This window comes from Apium graveolens, chromosome 8 (genome assembly GCF_009905375.1).
Source record: "Apium graveolens cultivar Ventura chromosome 8, ASM990537v1, whole genome shotgun sequence".
Taxonomy (NCBI): Eukaryota; Viridiplantae; Streptophyta; class Magnoliopsida; order Apiales; family Apiaceae; genus Apium; species Apium graveolens.
In genome coordinates, this window is record NC_133654.1 from 232,598,013 (window position 1) to 232,614,725 (window position 16,713).

The 16,713-nt window shown below is 36.8% G+C and overlaps 1 protein-coding gene across 1 annotated transcript; it reads right to left on the reverse strand.

The window, feature by feature from the left end:
- Positions 1–8,977: 8,977 nt before the first annotated feature.
- LOC141680439 (uncharacterized) lies at positions 8,978–14,445 on the reverse strand. Its single transcript, XM_074486666.1, has 4 exons — positions 14,198–14,445; positions 13,526–14,063; positions 12,952–13,384; positions 8,978–9,087 (listed from the first exon to the last, which is right to left on the reverse strand). Exons 1-4 carry the CDS (start codon positions 14,443–14,445, stop codon positions 8,978–8,980), a joined length of 1,329 nt encoding a protein of 442 aa, XP_074342767.1.
- Between the last annotated feature and the right edge of the window lie 2,268 nt (positions 14,446–16,713).

Consider the following 16,713-nt stretch of genomic DNA (forward strand, 5'->3'; position numbering starts at 1 on the left):
ACAGAAGCCAGTAGTAAGGTAAGTTTTTGGATATACAAGCAATATAGGGAATTCTTTCAATCATGCAAGGAAAGAAGTAATAAGCTAAAGATATAAGGTAGATCCACCATGAGTAAGGATGCGAAGAAGAAATACTTGAGTTGGAAAAACTCTGAGTAATAAATAGATGCCTGGAATTTTGGAGGTCAGTGGAACGAAATAATTAGTTGGTAACGGTAAAAGTTATGAGAATGAGGAAAGTGAGCATACCAGTGATGTTGCTGGAAAGAGAAATGAAATTATGAGATTGTGTACTGATTATCGGGAGTTTAACAAAATAATAAATAAAAATAGGTAACCTCTATAAGGAATTGGTTACTTATGTAACCTAATTCAAGGAGTGCGTGATTTCTTCGGGATTGACTTAAGATACAGCCTGAGGGCATGTCAAAGATTGCGATTAGGGTAAGTTATGAGCGTTGCAAGGTTGGTGATATTATGTGGAGTGACAAGTGTATGAGTCGTCTATAAAGATTTAAAGAACATGGTGTATAAGGAGTACTTGGAAAAGTCCATTGTATTTATTGATAACATCATCAGCTGTCTAAGGATTAAGAAAGTATGTGTAGAACGCCCCAGAATCTCCCTAAGAAGATCAGAAGGGAAGCAATTATACGCTAATTTTTAAAGTATGAATTTGGGTGGAAAATAACAAAAGATTTTTGAATATTTCACTAATAACCATCTAAGCAAAGCCCGTGTAATAGTTTATGTCTTGTATAAAAAAAATGAATTAAATGATTAAATATGGTTAAGATGGCTAAGGAATTAGTAAATGAATTGGAAATTGTAGAAGTTGAAGTTGAGTATCTGAAAGTGGTAAGAAGTGAGTATATGAAATTATTCTCTGGCCCTGCTGATGGAAAGGAGTAGGAGGTGTTCTAATATTTGGAACTAAGTTGAAAATGAGTACTGCCTATCATCCTTAGACAGAGGATCAAAGTGAGAAGATGATTCGGACAACATAAGATATGTGGAGAATATATATATGATGGGTTTAAAAAGTGAACTGTGATAATCATCTATCATGAATAGGTTTTCTATGATAATAGTTACCCTGTTAGTAAGAGATTGCTACTTTACGAAGTGTTGTGTGGACATAAGCGTAACTCCTCCCTTTATCGAGAGAAAGTGAGAGCAGAGTTATTGTTAAGTTCTGAGTTAATTTAGTACATCAAGAGTGTGGTAGCGAACTCGGGGAAAGAGTTGAAACAACTCGGGATATACCAAGAGAGGAAGCGGATTTGCATCGAAAAGATATAAATATATAGAATAGGGATCGCGGTATAGGCAAAAGTTTTACCTTAAAAGAAATTGGTTATGTTTGAATAGAAGGGACAAGTGGAGTCCTAACTATGTTGAACCATTCGAGTTATTGGTAAATATAGGTAAAGTTGCCCTGAGGGGTCGTGGCTGTTGTAGTTGCAGTATATATACAATGTGTCTTGCGTATCAATATTAAGGTGATATATACCTGATTTGAACTAAGTCATTGATTGAGAGTCTAGGGGTTCTCATCTGAATTTATTTTGTGTGAATCGATCGATTCGAATTTTAGTTCGTTAAAAAAAACGAATCCCTAGGAATGAATCTATGTCTATACTGAGTATATTTAAATAAATCCCCGAGTAGAAGAGTCTACCTGAAAGTTAGAGTCAGATATGCTTGACAAATATCCTCACTTATTTAGTAAAGTCAGATTTTGAGGACAGAATCTTTTTAAGGGGGAAGGATATAACGACCCGTATACTTTTATTATTATTTAAATGTGTAATTATGGAATAAATAATTAAATAAAATATTTGTGTGGGTTCAGTCAGTGGGTTATTACTTTGTCACTATGTGAATGTGATTACAAGTGCATGGAATTGAATTGTATGGTTAATTGATGAATTGTATGATTTTGGATCGTTGTTAAAAAAAGGGGTATTATTGCAGTTTTATTTCCGTAAATACTTGGGTTGTCTCTACAATTGTTTTTATGACTTTATAATTTCAATAATTATTTTTATGACTTTATAAAATTGAGAAATCAATATTTCATTAATTATCTATCTTTAAATGATTTTTTGAGTGTGTTTAATGGTAAAATCCATATTTAATTATGGAAATCTTCAAAAATTATGAAAATTATATTTTATTAAGTTCGTATTATTCTGAAAATTTTAAAATTATTTTGGGAATTTTCAGGATTAATTTTACCCGCGCGTTGATTCGTTTATTTGTTAAAAGCGGGTATAAATTGTGTTTCAGAAATTATTTTAAAATTATGAAATTTATGTTTTTATAAATTTCGGGATATTTGTAACATTTCAAGACTATTCTCGTAATTTTCTGAATTTGTTTTGAGTGTAGCTTGGTTCGCTAATTGTGAAATGCGGATACGAGTTGCGTTTCAAAAATGATTTTAAAAAAAAATATGAAAATTTTATTTTATTAGTTTCAGGATTTTTAGAAAATTTTAAGAATCTTTTCATAATTTCCTGAAATTGTTTTAATCGCAATTTGGTTCGTTAATCGCGAGTTTCGTGTTAAATCGGACTGCCCGAAAGCTATACTTATCATTTTTGCTACGTGTTCAGTTCTCAGAGGTGTAATTACAATGTGCTGCTGCTGAGTTTTAGCAGCTAAATAATAAAATATTCCTAGAACTAATTGATAAGGGTAATAATCCTTATCTCCCTCCTCTCTTTAGTTTTTTCCCCATATCTTCTTTTTCTTTCAGGCTCCCTGTTTTGTTTCTTTTATCTGCCTCACCGCCCCTCTCCAATTTCCGGCGAGGATGGTGGTGACGGGTGGTGTTCTTCTGCGTGGGTAAGTTCTTGTATATGTGGGTAATTACTCGGTGTTGCTTTACCTTGATCCCGCCCCTGTTCTTTTGTCTTCGTTACCGGCGGTAGTCCGGCATTCTGCCGTCTTGGTATCGGTGGCTGTTGGTTTGGATGTATGTACACGCACACGTGTGTGTGTATATCCCAGTGGAAAGTATTGTTGCTAATTGGTTGTTGTCTTGGTGTGTTCCCTGCATCCCTGTGATCCAGTTCTGTTTCCGGCTATTTGTTCCGGCTCATTGTTTTGTAATACACGCGCGTGCGTGTGCTCTTTTGCAATTTATTATTCTTTTACTTCTCTGAAAATCTGATGGAAGTGAATTTTTATTCTTTTTGCAGAAATTATTGATTGAATATTCGTGAAATAAATGATTTCGTGTGGGATGAATTTATAAATTTAATCGATAGAATTTCGCGTTGGAAACCCGAAAAATTAATCGGGTACCCGTGAAATTTTGTCGCCGTCGGTGATGAGCCTCGACGAGCCGACGGTGGACGGTGATGATATAATTCTGAGTCCTAATATTTTAAAATAAATATTTTAGCTCGTATATTATTGTAGTCAAAATAAAAAGTAGAAGTATTTAAATAATTCAGTTCGGGAATTATTTGGATCGATTGGTTGCTTGCTAAATTGTGATTGGAATTGTAATTGTTGGATTGTTGGTTGTGATTTGACGTCGAGTTGTTCGACGGGTAGGCCGATAAACAGTGGAGGTGCTGCCCGAATTTTTAGAAATTAAATCCAGAAATTCGGGACATACCCTGTAGTTATCGGAACGTCGAACGAGTATAAATAAGTATATACATATATTCTGTGCGGGAAGTGATTGTATCTTGTGGTGAATGTTTTGTTAAAACTCAATGACCCTAATTTCGCAAAATGACGAGTATACATATTTTCTGAAAACAAACACTGAACCGATTTCTAAGAGCGTGAACCCTGATTGTTGTTTATGTTAATATAATGCGATTAAATACGAGTCGAGAATCGTTATCGATTGGGTAGATGTGCTGTTGAGGATATGTCAAGCATACCTAGACGTCTAACGTAGGGTATTTCGGTTCTGTAGGTTCTGGTCGAAGGACTCATGAATTGATATTGAATTAAGATAATCTAGTGATCAGTCGACTAGTGCCTCGAGGTTCCCGAGCAAAGAACCTTGAGGGTCTTGGATACTATCTTGAGATAGATTGCTGCGAAGCAGGGATGTATTCTAGTGAGACAGTCATTTTTTTCCATGAGAGCCTGAAGGTTCAAGTCTATCAAAATCAGTTAGAGATGGTCGTAAAGCTCTGCAAGGCAAGTACCCCTGACCATTCTTTTATGGTTCAGTGTATATGAATAGCTAAATGTTTTATTCTCGTAATGGAACAGGAATGTTTTAAGTTACGCATCCCCTGTAGTTATAGATCATTGTTTTCGAATTATTTTGGGGAAAAGTAACTTCGAAAGGTACCTGTCTCGAATGGAATGATTTGCGAAACGGATTTTTAAATGTGTGATGGCTAAATAAGTGATTTTGAAAATGAGATAGGTACAAGTGTTTTGAAAACTGGATAAAACGGTCAGATATGGGATACATTGGGGCTAGAGTAGGCCTATTGAGGTGGCGTAAAAGGCTAATTCGGTTGCGCGCATTATAAAACCGATTAGTCCAGCAGGTCAGAGACCTAGCTAGTCTCTGAGTTCCAGAACAGGTAAATGGGATGGCAGTTAGAGCCGTCTGGTGTTGATAGCCTGATCAGCTGTCTTCACATATCCGCTACGTATCTGATTTTGTTTTGTGTGATTCCCGTAAGGGCATGAGTAGGTGATATAACAGATTTGGAAATGAAAATGGCATGCTAGAATTATTCTCTGGTATTTATGCACAGGACACTACTAATGTTATTGTTTTACAGAGCATGCTAGTTTTGATATCCAGTTTATACTTGTCTTACATGTTTCTGGCAAGATATGAATTCCGTTCTTATAACTGCTTTACTTTAAACTATTTTGCTTGTTATTCATATAGTGGTACTGTTGAGCAAGCAATTGCTCATCCTTGCAGAATGTTTTATATGTATTACAGATGCCTAGGAGATTCTTCGGTGATAGTCGGGCAGAGTTCCAGTTCCCTTCGAGTCAGACTCCTCTGAGAATGTTGTGCTAGACCAAGGGTGGTCTGTTGAGTTGATGTGTTAAGTTAGCTGCGTCGAGATGATTGTTGTAAGTTTGAGTTGTGTTAGTTGTTTAACCTGAGTCATACTTAAACCTGGAAAAAGGTCTTGGAACAGGAGTCGTAGATTCATGATTTAGATTGTTGTTATTGTTGTTGATGACGTTAACTCATGACCCCGGCGTTGAGGCCGTCACACCTTTGGTAGTCCATCTAGCACACACAGTACCAGAGTCTATCCCTCCCTTGTCTTTTAAAAGAATTCTATCAATCTCGAGAACTCGAACCACATCGAAGTTCCCCAAGCATTTTGCTTGATAGAAACAGCTTATCTCTCTAAGATATAAGTGTATATATATGTATATACGTACTTCCGAGAATTTCGGAGGAAGTACTAAGGATGTGAGTTGACCGTTGTCAACAGGTAATTAATAAGGGAAAAAATTTCTCCTTGAAACTATATTCAACATATTAAATAAGTCGGGATAATATTCACCGACGATATAAAATTATTCGGATGATATTCTGAAATCAGAAAGTATATTTAAATCAGGATCTATGATTTTTAAATCAATAATAAACCTTTTAAGAATAATAATTAATTAAATAATAGTCGATAAATAATTAAACCTCGAATGGGTTTACTCTCTAAAAGAATATTTAAAATAATATTCCTCAACTGGTTTGTGTCTCCATAATTAATAATCTATAGTGATTAATCGGGTTTGAAATAAATAATCGTAGGAGTATACTACTCCCATAATAAGGAATTAGTATATAGTATTTATTATTCGAACAATAAAATATAGTTGAGGGAATATGATCGTTGGGAAATCGTTTTAATAAAAGTTCGAGGTGTTTTAATGTTTGGTAAGTGGACGTTGAGTCCCTTTAAAACGTACTACTATGGACTTATAATCGTCCTATATGTAGCACCCCCAAACCCGCTCTTTCACGGATTTGGGTCGCCACATCATGCAGTGTATCAAATACCTGTTTATTATTACAATAGCATAAAAAGTACTTTTATTACATTTATCTTATCACGTCCACAGATCCAAGGATCACTTACTAATACCATACATACTCCGCGAACCAAAGTATCAACCACTAGAACTTTATTACATAACTAAAATTTATTCCACTGTTAGGCGACTTCCATAGCATATGGCTGACACACAGACAATCTAACGATCCATGCTTGAACTTGGCATCTTTTCCTTGCCCTTCGCACGCGGATTTGGGTGTTTATCACTTTCTGATTTGACTGCTAAAAGAAATGTCATGATAGAAAGAGTGAGCATTAATATGCTCAGCAAATTCACTAATTAACCAACACCCAAAAATAGGAAAATAACAGAATACAATTGAATTTTTTTCAAGAATAAACGATAACTGACGACTTAAATAATAAAACCCAAATATGATAATGTTACAACTCAAACACATCTTTAAATAACATGACACAAGATTATACTGGTCGTCCACCTTTCGATACCCCATGGCTCGATCAACTACCATGTCACAAGTATCGACTCCTGCAGAACTCGCGTGTAGCATGATCAGTGCCTTCAGGCAAGTCCCACCTTACATTTCAATTTTTGCTAGCAATTAATCGTAAATGGGTTATCGCACAACCCTGTCTACCACGAAGCAAATGTCACTTTGAACATAACACATTGTCACTAACCATGGTTAACCATCACGGACCAGATTGGATATGGTCAACGTTTCCGGACCATATAATCATGGTCAACGTTTCTGGACCATGTTGACCAGTTTTAAATATGAATCCCCGAGTAATTCCTTGATAGCGAAGCTAGACACTAGAAAATTTATTTGCTAAGTCTAGCACACAGCTAGCACTTTCCAAATAAATTACATTAACCCGAAAAATGGATTAATCCAGAGAGCAAGAAAATAATTTTAGACGACACGGACAAGGCATCGTCTGGAAAGCAAAGGAGGTGACCATCTCGAACAAAGAGATGGGTCAAGTTCAAAGAAAAGTTATTTGGTTATCTCAAATCAGAAGAATAACCAAATGACTAAATAACGTTCAGGATTATTGTGAGTATGACCAATCACTACGAGTAATAAACTGAACATATTTCCTAATAATTTCCGATTCGAACAATGAATCAGTCCTTGATTTCAATAAAAGTGGATACATCTAGACAATAGATGTAACCGACTAGAAACGAATGTGGTTGACCCGAATTAAGGAATCAAACCTTAACTAAAAGAAATTTAAAAGGAGTCATCTCGAACAATGAGCACGACTAAGGTTTATTAAAAGATAGGGTATTCGATCGAAGAAATTTAAATACAAATAACTAATCCAAAATAATGATAATATTTTTAAAGTTCAGAAAATAAATCATTCTTGAATAAATAAATAAATTTAAAATAAACAATACTCGAGAAAAAAAAATATAATTCAAAACATTAACGAAAATAAATATTTTTAAGGTGAGTGAAGAGATAGTAAACTTGCCTTGCTCGCCCGTATTCTAGGATTAATTATAATAATTTAAAACAATACACCAGCTCAATATTGCTCCAATATTCCACGAGGAAAAATAGAATTTCTATCATTTCATAAAATAAGGAAAAAAAAATTAAATAATATTCGACAAAGGAGCTCAAACACTCACTCTAAATATTCTTTCTTAAAATATTTTAATGCCAATAATTTTTTTTTAATTCATTATTTTAATAATAAATTAATCGAGTCATTTTATTTATTAAATTATACTAAGCTAACGATAATATCCCTAAAACTTGACTTTATTTATAACCACATTTACACTCTTCTATTTTTATTTCATAATTATTTTACTATTAAATAACTTGGTAATAATGCATCCACTATAAGTATCTTGTATTATTTTTAATCACCACTTAGGGTGTGTTTGGTATTGCTGTTGCAGACAGCAACAACAACTTTTCGCTGAAAAGCAGTTAAAAAACTGTTTGGTAAAATTTAAAAGCTGCTTTTCTGAAAAGTGCTTTTGGCTTAAAAGTTGCTGTTAGAGAAATCAAGTCCCCCCATGCTTTTAGAAAAAGCTGATTTTCAGCTGTTGCGGGAAGCAAATGCTGATTTCACCATCAAACCTTACCAAAAGCATCATTATTTTTAATTTTTTGCATCAAAACATATACGAATCAAAAAAATTACCAAACAGTCATCTGATTTTTACAACAGCACTTTTTCCAGCAGCACTTTTTCTAACAGCACAGTAATTTTTAACAGCAATCCCAAACAGAGCCTTATACTATATTCCATAAATTAATACTCAAATTCTTGTTTAACCAAAAATAATAATACGTTACTTTTATCTAATTTCTTTTTCCCATTAATCCAACTATTTCCCTTTTTTTTGTTTTAATGTCACTTTTATTTATCCCATTCTTTTATTTCATTTATTACCCATTATTTATTATCCAATTAACAATACTTATTATTTATCAATTCATTTTAATTTTATTTTACGAATTTACAGATTTACCCCCATATTCCCCAAACTCATCCTCAACCTTTCCTCCCCCACCACCTCATCACCTTCCATGGCTGCCGCCGGCCGGAGCCGCCGCCGCCGGCCGTTTTCCGGCTAACCCGAAACATAATTTTCTTCGCATAATCCTGCTGCCCATGGCCTGATCTACCAGCTCCCATCAATCGTTTTTCCAGAAATTATTACCCACCCATTTTCCGGCTAAAAACTCTCTCCCTCTTCCTCTCTTTCTCTCCCTCACTCTCGTTCTTTCTCTCTCTTGTTCTCTCTCTCTCCCTCTCTCTCTCTCTTTCTCTCTGCTCTCCCTCTTCTTCCCTCTCTCATTCTCTGTAACTACCGAACACCACCACCACGCCGGTGGTGGCTCCGCCGACCGTCCCCCTTCCCTTGAACCAATACCACAAAACACATACACAACTCCCTCCTCTCAACCACTCTCAATCAATCTCTCCTCTCTCTTTCCCTTAATCTCTGCAACAACCACAAACACCACCACCACGCTGGTGGTGGCTCCGTCGTCGCCCCCCCCCTTTTCCCCTGCACCAACAACACCCAAACCCTCACCCAATTCTCTCCTCTCAATCAACTCTCACCCACTCACCAACAATCTCTCCTCTCCCCTTTTCTTTTCATCGCCTCCGACCAACCACCTGCCACCACCGCCGTTGCCGTCGCGGCCGGTGGTGGCCTCCACCATGACCCCCTTTTTCTCCCGTAGCCAACAAACAACTACCCCCTGCTTAGCTTTTGCAAATTAGAACTCTCAACACATCTGTGAAATAAAAGGGCAGCTAAACCCTAATTTTACTATTTTCCCCTTACTCGTAACCCCCTTTTTTTATATGAATAATTAAACTCAAATCTGAAATCTTGCACTACACTGCCAAAAATTAATTCCCTAACAATAACACAATACTAATCTACTCCCTAATTATCCTCTAAAAATAAATTAAGGTTAATGACACCAATCTTAGTAAAGAAAGATAAAATTTTGCAGTAGTTACCTTGAATGCAGATTAGTTGTATTACACAATCTCCTAATTTCCCTCTTTCTCCTGATCTTTTACTCTTCACAGATGGCTAAAAGAACCTTGGTAACCCTAATTATTATTTTTTTTATAAGGGTATCTTTATCTAGACTCTTCCAAAAAAAATCTAGCTTCCCGATGCTTCTACTCAAAATATCTAAGAAGCTTCAATTATAAGCCAAGCATTTTATTTTATTTATCACTTTTCTTTATGATGAAAAGATTATTACCAACTAAATAAAAATAAATAAAGATAAGAAATTTCCTAGGTGAGTTAAATTAAAATATCTTAAAACAATTATGGTACTAATTTTATTGAGTCTCAAATAAATCATTACTAGAGTTTAAATCTAACAAAATAATTTTACTAGATAAAATAAAATAGTATTCTTAAATAAATTAATTAGCTGCTCCAATTTTTATATATAAATAAAATAAAATAAATTTATAAAATAAATGACTAATAATTATTATAAATAAAATTAGGGATCTCCGCACACGGAATAAAATTTTTAAATGACTGATAAAATTTTCTAAGAATTAATTCTAGCCTCAAATTTTATTTTATTTAATTATTTATTCATTTATTTATTTATCTATTTATTATTTTTATCCGGGTACAAAAGCAAAATTTTCTCGAGGGCTAAAATTTATAAAATTTTGAGGCGGTCTAAATAAAATTAGAATATTACTTGTGTTTTGTCGGTCGTTACATTCTCCCCTCCTTATAGGATTCCGTCCCCGGAATCACTTTCGCCGCTGAATAGAAACGGGTACTTGTTGCGCATCTCACTCTCGAGTTCCCAAGTAGCTTCTTCAGTTGCGTGATTTTGCCATAACACTTTGACCAAAGGTATATTCTTCTGTTTTAGTTCTTGTACTTTCCGATCTATAATTTCCACCGGTTGCTCTTCATAAGTCAAATTAGATTTTACCTCAATCGGCTCGTAATTAAGGACATGGCGGTTATCTTGATGATATTTCTTTTGTACAGATATATGAAATACGTCGTGAATATGTTGTAGATCTGGTGGTAATGCTAATTGATAAGAGACTGATCCGACTCTCTTTAAGATTTCAAAAGGTCCAATAAATCGAGGGCTCAATTTGCCTTTCTTGCCAAATCTCATCACACCCTTCCAAGGGGAAATCTTTAATAAAACCTTTTCTCCAATTTCAAATTCCTTATCTTTTCTTCCTTGATTCGCATACTTTCTCTATCGGTCTTGAGCAGCCACTAACCTTTTACGGATATTTTCAATGGATTGTTTAGTCTGTTGGATCATTTCTGGGCCTAGTAACTTCTTTTCTCCAACTTCATCCCAGCAAACCGGTGAGCGACACTTCCTTCCATATAATGCCTCATAAGGAGCCATACCTATACTTGAATGATAGCTATTATTATAGGCGAACTCAACTAAAGGTAAATGGTCATCCTAACTCCCTTTGAAATCCAAAACGCAAGCTCTTAACATATCCTCTAGTGTTTGAATCGTCCTTTCACTTTGTCCATCCGTCTGTGGATGATAAGCGGTGCTCATGCTAAGTCTTGTACCAAGGCATTCCTGAAAGCTCTTCCAAAACTTCGATGTGAATCTGGCATCTCTATCTGACACTATAGACACAGGGACTCCATGTCGAGTCACTATTTCCTTTAAATATAGAGTTACCAATTTCTCAATTGTGTACCTTTCATTTATTGGTAGGAAATGTGCTGATTTAGTGAGTCGGTCCACTATAACCCATATGGCGTCATGATTGGCTCTAGTTCGAGGTAAACCTACAACAAAATCCATTGTAATATGCTCCCACTTCCACTCGAGAATTTCTAGAGGTTGCAAAAGTCCGCTTGGCCTTTGATGTTCAGCTTTTACTTGTTGACATGTCAAGCACCTACTAACCCATTCTGCAATCTCTCTTTTCATATTGGGCCACCAATAATTTTGCTTAATGTCCTGATACATTTTTGTGCTTCCTGGATGAATTGAATAACGTGAGTTATGGGCTTCATTCATGATCTCATGTTTCAACTCTTCAACATTCAGAATCCAGATTCGTGAGGCATGTCTCTTAATTCCTTTTTCATCTTTTGAACTTCGAAGTTCTTCTCCTTTCAATTCAGACCTTCTTTCTTCTAAAAACTTTTCTTGACATCTGCGTATCTTCTCAATTAGTTCTGGTTGTACACGAATCTCAAATACGTGCTCTTTAGCTTGGACTGGAATCTTGACTTCTAATTCCATCTTCTCGAACTCCCTGATCAGCTCTTTCGAAGTAATCAACATCTTAAGTCTTTCTTTTCTATCCAAAGCGTCTGCAACGACATTTGCCTTTCCAGGGTGATAGTTTATCGTGCAATCGTAGTCCTTTATCAATTCCAACCAACGTCTCTATCTCATATTCAGCTCTTTCTGGGTGAAAATGTACTTCAGACTTTTATGGTCCGTGTAGATCTCACACTTTTCCCCATATAAATAATGTCTCCAAATCTTAAGCGCAAACACTATGACTGCTAATTCCAGATCGTGCGTTGGGTACCTAGTCTCGTATTCCTTTAGTTATCGAGAAGCGTAGGCAATTACTTTCCTATTTTGCATTAAAATGCAACCTAGGCCTTTATGTGATGCGTCACTATAAATTACAAAGTTTCCTTTCTCATCGGGTAAGGTTAAAACTGGTGCAGATATCAATCTCTTCTTGAGTTCTTGAAAACTCTCTTCACATTTCGGGGTCCATTCAAACTTCTCGCTCTTTCTTGTGAGTTTGGTCAATGGAGTGGATATTTTGGAAAAATCTTTGACGAACCTTCGATAGTAGCCAGCTAATCCAAGAAAACTCCTAACTTCAGTTGGTGTCTTTGGTCGTTCCCAATTTGCAACCGCTTCCACCTTTTCAGGGTCAACAAAAATTCCTTCACGACTTACTATATGACCTAAGAATTGCACTTTCTCCAACCAAAACTCGCATTTTGAAAATTTAGCATACAACTTTTCTTTCCTTAGGATATCCAAGGTCAATCTAAGGTGTTCCGCATGTTCATAAGGTGTCTTGGAGTATATCAAGATGTCATCAATAAATACAATTACAAACTTGTCCAGGTACTTCTTGAACACTCTATTCATTAGATCCATAAAGGCAACTGGAGCATTCGTCAATCCAAATGGCATGACTAAAAATTCGTAATGTCCGTATCGAGTCCTAAAAGCTGTCTTTGGAATATCTTCAGGCTTGATTTTTAGTTGATGATAACCTGACCTTAAGTCAATCTTTGAAAAGTGAGCAGCTCCTTTTAGTTGATCGAACAAGTCATCAATCCTCGGTATTGGATATTTGTTCTTTATTGTCATCTTATTTAATTCATGATAATCGATACATAACCGCATGGATCCATCTTTCTTCTTTACAAACAGTACTGGTGCTCCCCAAGGAGACATACTAGGACGAATCACTCCCTTTTCTAGTAGCTCTTGTAGTTGGATCGCCAATTCCTTCATTTCAATGAGTGCCATCCTATAAGGTGCTTTAGAAATAGGTTGTGTTCCTGGAGCAAGGCCGATCGTGAATTCTATCTCCCTATCAGGGGGCAATCCTGGTAATTCTTCCGGAAAGACATCTTCAAATTCATTGACCACAGGAATTTCTTTGATCTTAGGGGTGTGTTTTTCTATGTCTGTCACGTGAGCTAAATAAGCTTGACATCCTTGCCGAAGGAATCTTTTTGCTTCCATCATGGTTAAGGACTTCTTCCTTTGTTTTCGTCCATGCATCATTACTCGTTTACCCTTTGGCTTTTTCACACTTACTCGCTTTCGTCGACAATTAATTTATGCGTCATATTTAACTAACCAATCCATTCCTAAAATCACGTCAAATTCTCCTAACTTAAAAGGAATGAGGTCAGCAGTAAAATGTTGTCCACATATTTCTATGTCACAATTTTGACATACTTGATCAACATTGACAACTTCTTGGTTTGCTACTTCTATGGCCATGACTTCTTCTAATGTAGCTGACTCGATGCCCAACTTACTCATAAAGTTCAAAGATATAAAAGATCTTGTAGCACCGGAATCAATTAAAATACATGCATCTTCAGAATTAACTAGAAGCGTACATGTTATAACATCATTATCAGCAACGACATCTTTAACCGTCATGTTGAAAGTGCGTGCAGTAGGCTTGTTGCTTGGAGGTGCCATAAGTCTAAGTGTAGAGCTTTCCTTAGGTGCTTGCTTTCGACAATCTTTAGCCATGTGACCCTTCTTCCCACAAGAGTAACAAATAGTAGCTTTTTCCTTGCAGTGAGACGCATAGTGTCCTTTTTGTCCACAGTTGAAACAAGTGACATTTGCCTGATAACACTCCCCAGGATGCTTTCTTCCACATGTTTTGCACTCAGGTACAGGAGGTCTGCCCTGAAGCAAGTTAGAGTTTTGAGGGGTCCTGAATTTTGTATTATCCTTCCGAGCACCAACATTTTTAATCCTTTTATTTCCAATGTTCGTGTCCTCACGTTTCACAAAAGGCCGTTCCCTGGCTGATTTTCAACCTTTTTCTCAAAACTTCTTCCACTATGGTTTTGGAACTTTCTCTTCTTCACATTTGCGTCCTTAGCATACAGTTCGCTTCCGCTTTCCACAATTGCAGCTTTTTGAACTAGTGTAGTGTAGTTGGTGATTTCAAACACAGCTATGCGGTTCTGAATGTAGGGTTTTAGTCCTTGCTGAAATCGCTTGGCTTTCTTCTCATCAGTGTTAACATGGTATGGGACGAACCTAGAGAGCTCAGTGAACTTAGCTTCATATTCAGCTACTGACATGTTTCCTTGCTTAAGTTCTAAAAACTTAAGTTCCATCTGATTCTCCATGTATTTTGGAAAGTACTTTTCGAGGAACAGTTCCGTAAATCTAGTCCATGGTATAGGAAAAGTGGTTTCAAGTGTTTTCTTGGCTTCCCACCAATAGTTAGCTTCTCCTTTTAGCATATAGGCAGCAAAGATAGTTTTCTTCTCTTCTTTAACATCAACTATTTCAAATGTCTTTTCGATCTCACGAAGCCAAACTCGAGCCTCAACAGGGTCAGTGGTACCTTTGAACTCAGGAAGGTTCAAAGATTTAAAGGATTTGAAGGTAACAGTAGATGGGGTTTGCTGATCTTATGGTCCCCCTCCTCTAGTTGGAGGATTTTGAGTTTGTTGTCGCAGAAATGCCACCAATAGTCACATAGGATCATCTTGATTCGGAGGTGGGGTCGGGTCCCTATGTTGTCTTCGGTCTTGGTTTTGTTGTAGGTGAGGTTGGGTATCATGGCTCTCTTCTTCTGGTGGAGGTGGAGGATTCTTCTTAGGTCGTCCTCTTGGCATCTTCTTGCTATTTAAAATAAAACAATAGGTTGATTAAAATATTCCAAAACAGTATAACATCCCAACAAGTTAAAAATAACATGGTATAAAGAATAGTCTTTCCGAAAAATTCTTGTATATCATGACAAAAAGGTAAACCTCAAATTCAAGTTGAATATAATCATGAAATCCTTTTTCCAAAAATAAGTCTCTTGAACTTGAGTAATATAATAATAATCAAACTATTTCCCAAAATATACATCATATCTCATCATGTGAATCTCGAGTTTTAATGATTTTTTTTTAAGTTTTAAATTTTGAAAACTTAGTAGTTTCGGTGTAAATCGCAACCATGTAAAATCTATATCTACCAAGGCAACATAATAAGATGCTAACAAATATAAAATACCATAACATCCATAATATAAAAGAGTCATCAACTATCTAATGATGATATCATAGTCTGCCGACAGAGAGTATATCATAATACATAACCAAAGTGATACCCCAACAGGCTGGGTCAAAATATCAGTACACCATAGTGATCAAGTACATCGTCATAACATCCTACTACATACTAGAGATCAAGTCAACTACTATGTCAATCTCAAGACTGCATCAAAACAAAAAGTCTGCAAGCCTCATCAGCATCAAATCTATCACTACAACTATCAGCAGTACAGTCAGCAGCTAGCATCATAAGTACGAGTCACCAAAAGATAGGGATACACACTATATAGATGTGTTATCCCTCAAAAAGTCAAAAGACTGCACAATATCCATAGTCATGATCGGTCAATGGCCGAACAATGAGGTGATCCTCCCACGAAACTCCGTGATCGCTCTCTCCGCCAGTGTGGCCACCGTGGCGCTATCAACCTGGCCAGAACTCGAAGATGGTATCCCAGCAATAGAACTCCTCAAACCAGTCAGAATAGTCTCAGCAATCTGGTGAACAATCTCCATCGGAACATCCCTAGTCAAAGCACTACCACCAAGGTGAACACGAGTAGGGTCTGTAGCAGTAAGTAGCCTGATAAGAGACTCTCTAGTTTCAAAAAGCTCCTTATACCTATGCCATAACCACTGATGCTGCTGGAACAATGAATAGTGAAGGTGAAATGGTATGCCAGTCTCGGCCACATCAGGAGCAAGGGTAACGGTGGCATAACAGCCGTAGCGCCTACAAGGCTAGTATCAGGAGTATGAACGGATACTGGAGGTGCAGGAGGTGCAGTGTCACAAACAGGTGCCTCAGAAGTAACATCAACTATGGGACCAAGAACAGTCGGCTCTACAGGGGCCTACACATAAATAGGAGCTGGTGCAGAGAATAAAGCAGATAAAGAGATAAGTGGTCCTGGAGGTGCAGAGCTAATCAATCTCTCAGTACGAACTGGTGAAAGCTGGCTCTCGTCAACACGCTCGGTCCTAACAGGGCTCGGTATCTCAAAACGATACCTATCAGCAGTGATCATATGGGTCTGGGGCTCGACCGAGGCAGGGTGGAAGTGCCTAACCAGCTCAGCAACCATGACATCCCCCTCTCTAGACTCAGGTGGTACATAAGTAGATGATAACGTCTGAGTGAGTGTAGATAAAGGTACAACAGGGGTGATCTCCGCCAGTGAAGCATACACAGAATCCTGTACCTCAGGAGCAGAAGCAGCTGTAGGGGTCACTACAGGTACAGAGTCAACCTCATCATCTAAATCAACGATCTCAGGGGGTGTAACTGGTGGTGGAGATATAACCGTAATGGATGAGTCGTCGCTATCACTATCGATAACCATA

What these genes read in the sequence shown, in the direction of transcription:
- LOC141680439 (XM_074486666.1), bottom strand. Translation starts at nt 14,445, where the DNA reads ATGGAGAATCAGATGGAACTTAAGTTTTTAGAACTTAAGCAAGGAAAC. An exon ending in GTGGAAAGCGGAAGCGAACT is followed by an intron (nt 14,064 to 14,197) that starts GTATGCTAAGGA and finishes TGGAAATAAAAG; the next exon opens with GATTAAAAATGTTGGTGCTC. An exon ending in AAGTTGTCAATGTTGATCAA is followed by an intron (nt 13,385 to 13,525) that starts GTATGTCAAAAT and finishes TGTCGACGAAAG; the next exon opens with CGAGTAAGTGTGAAAAAGCC.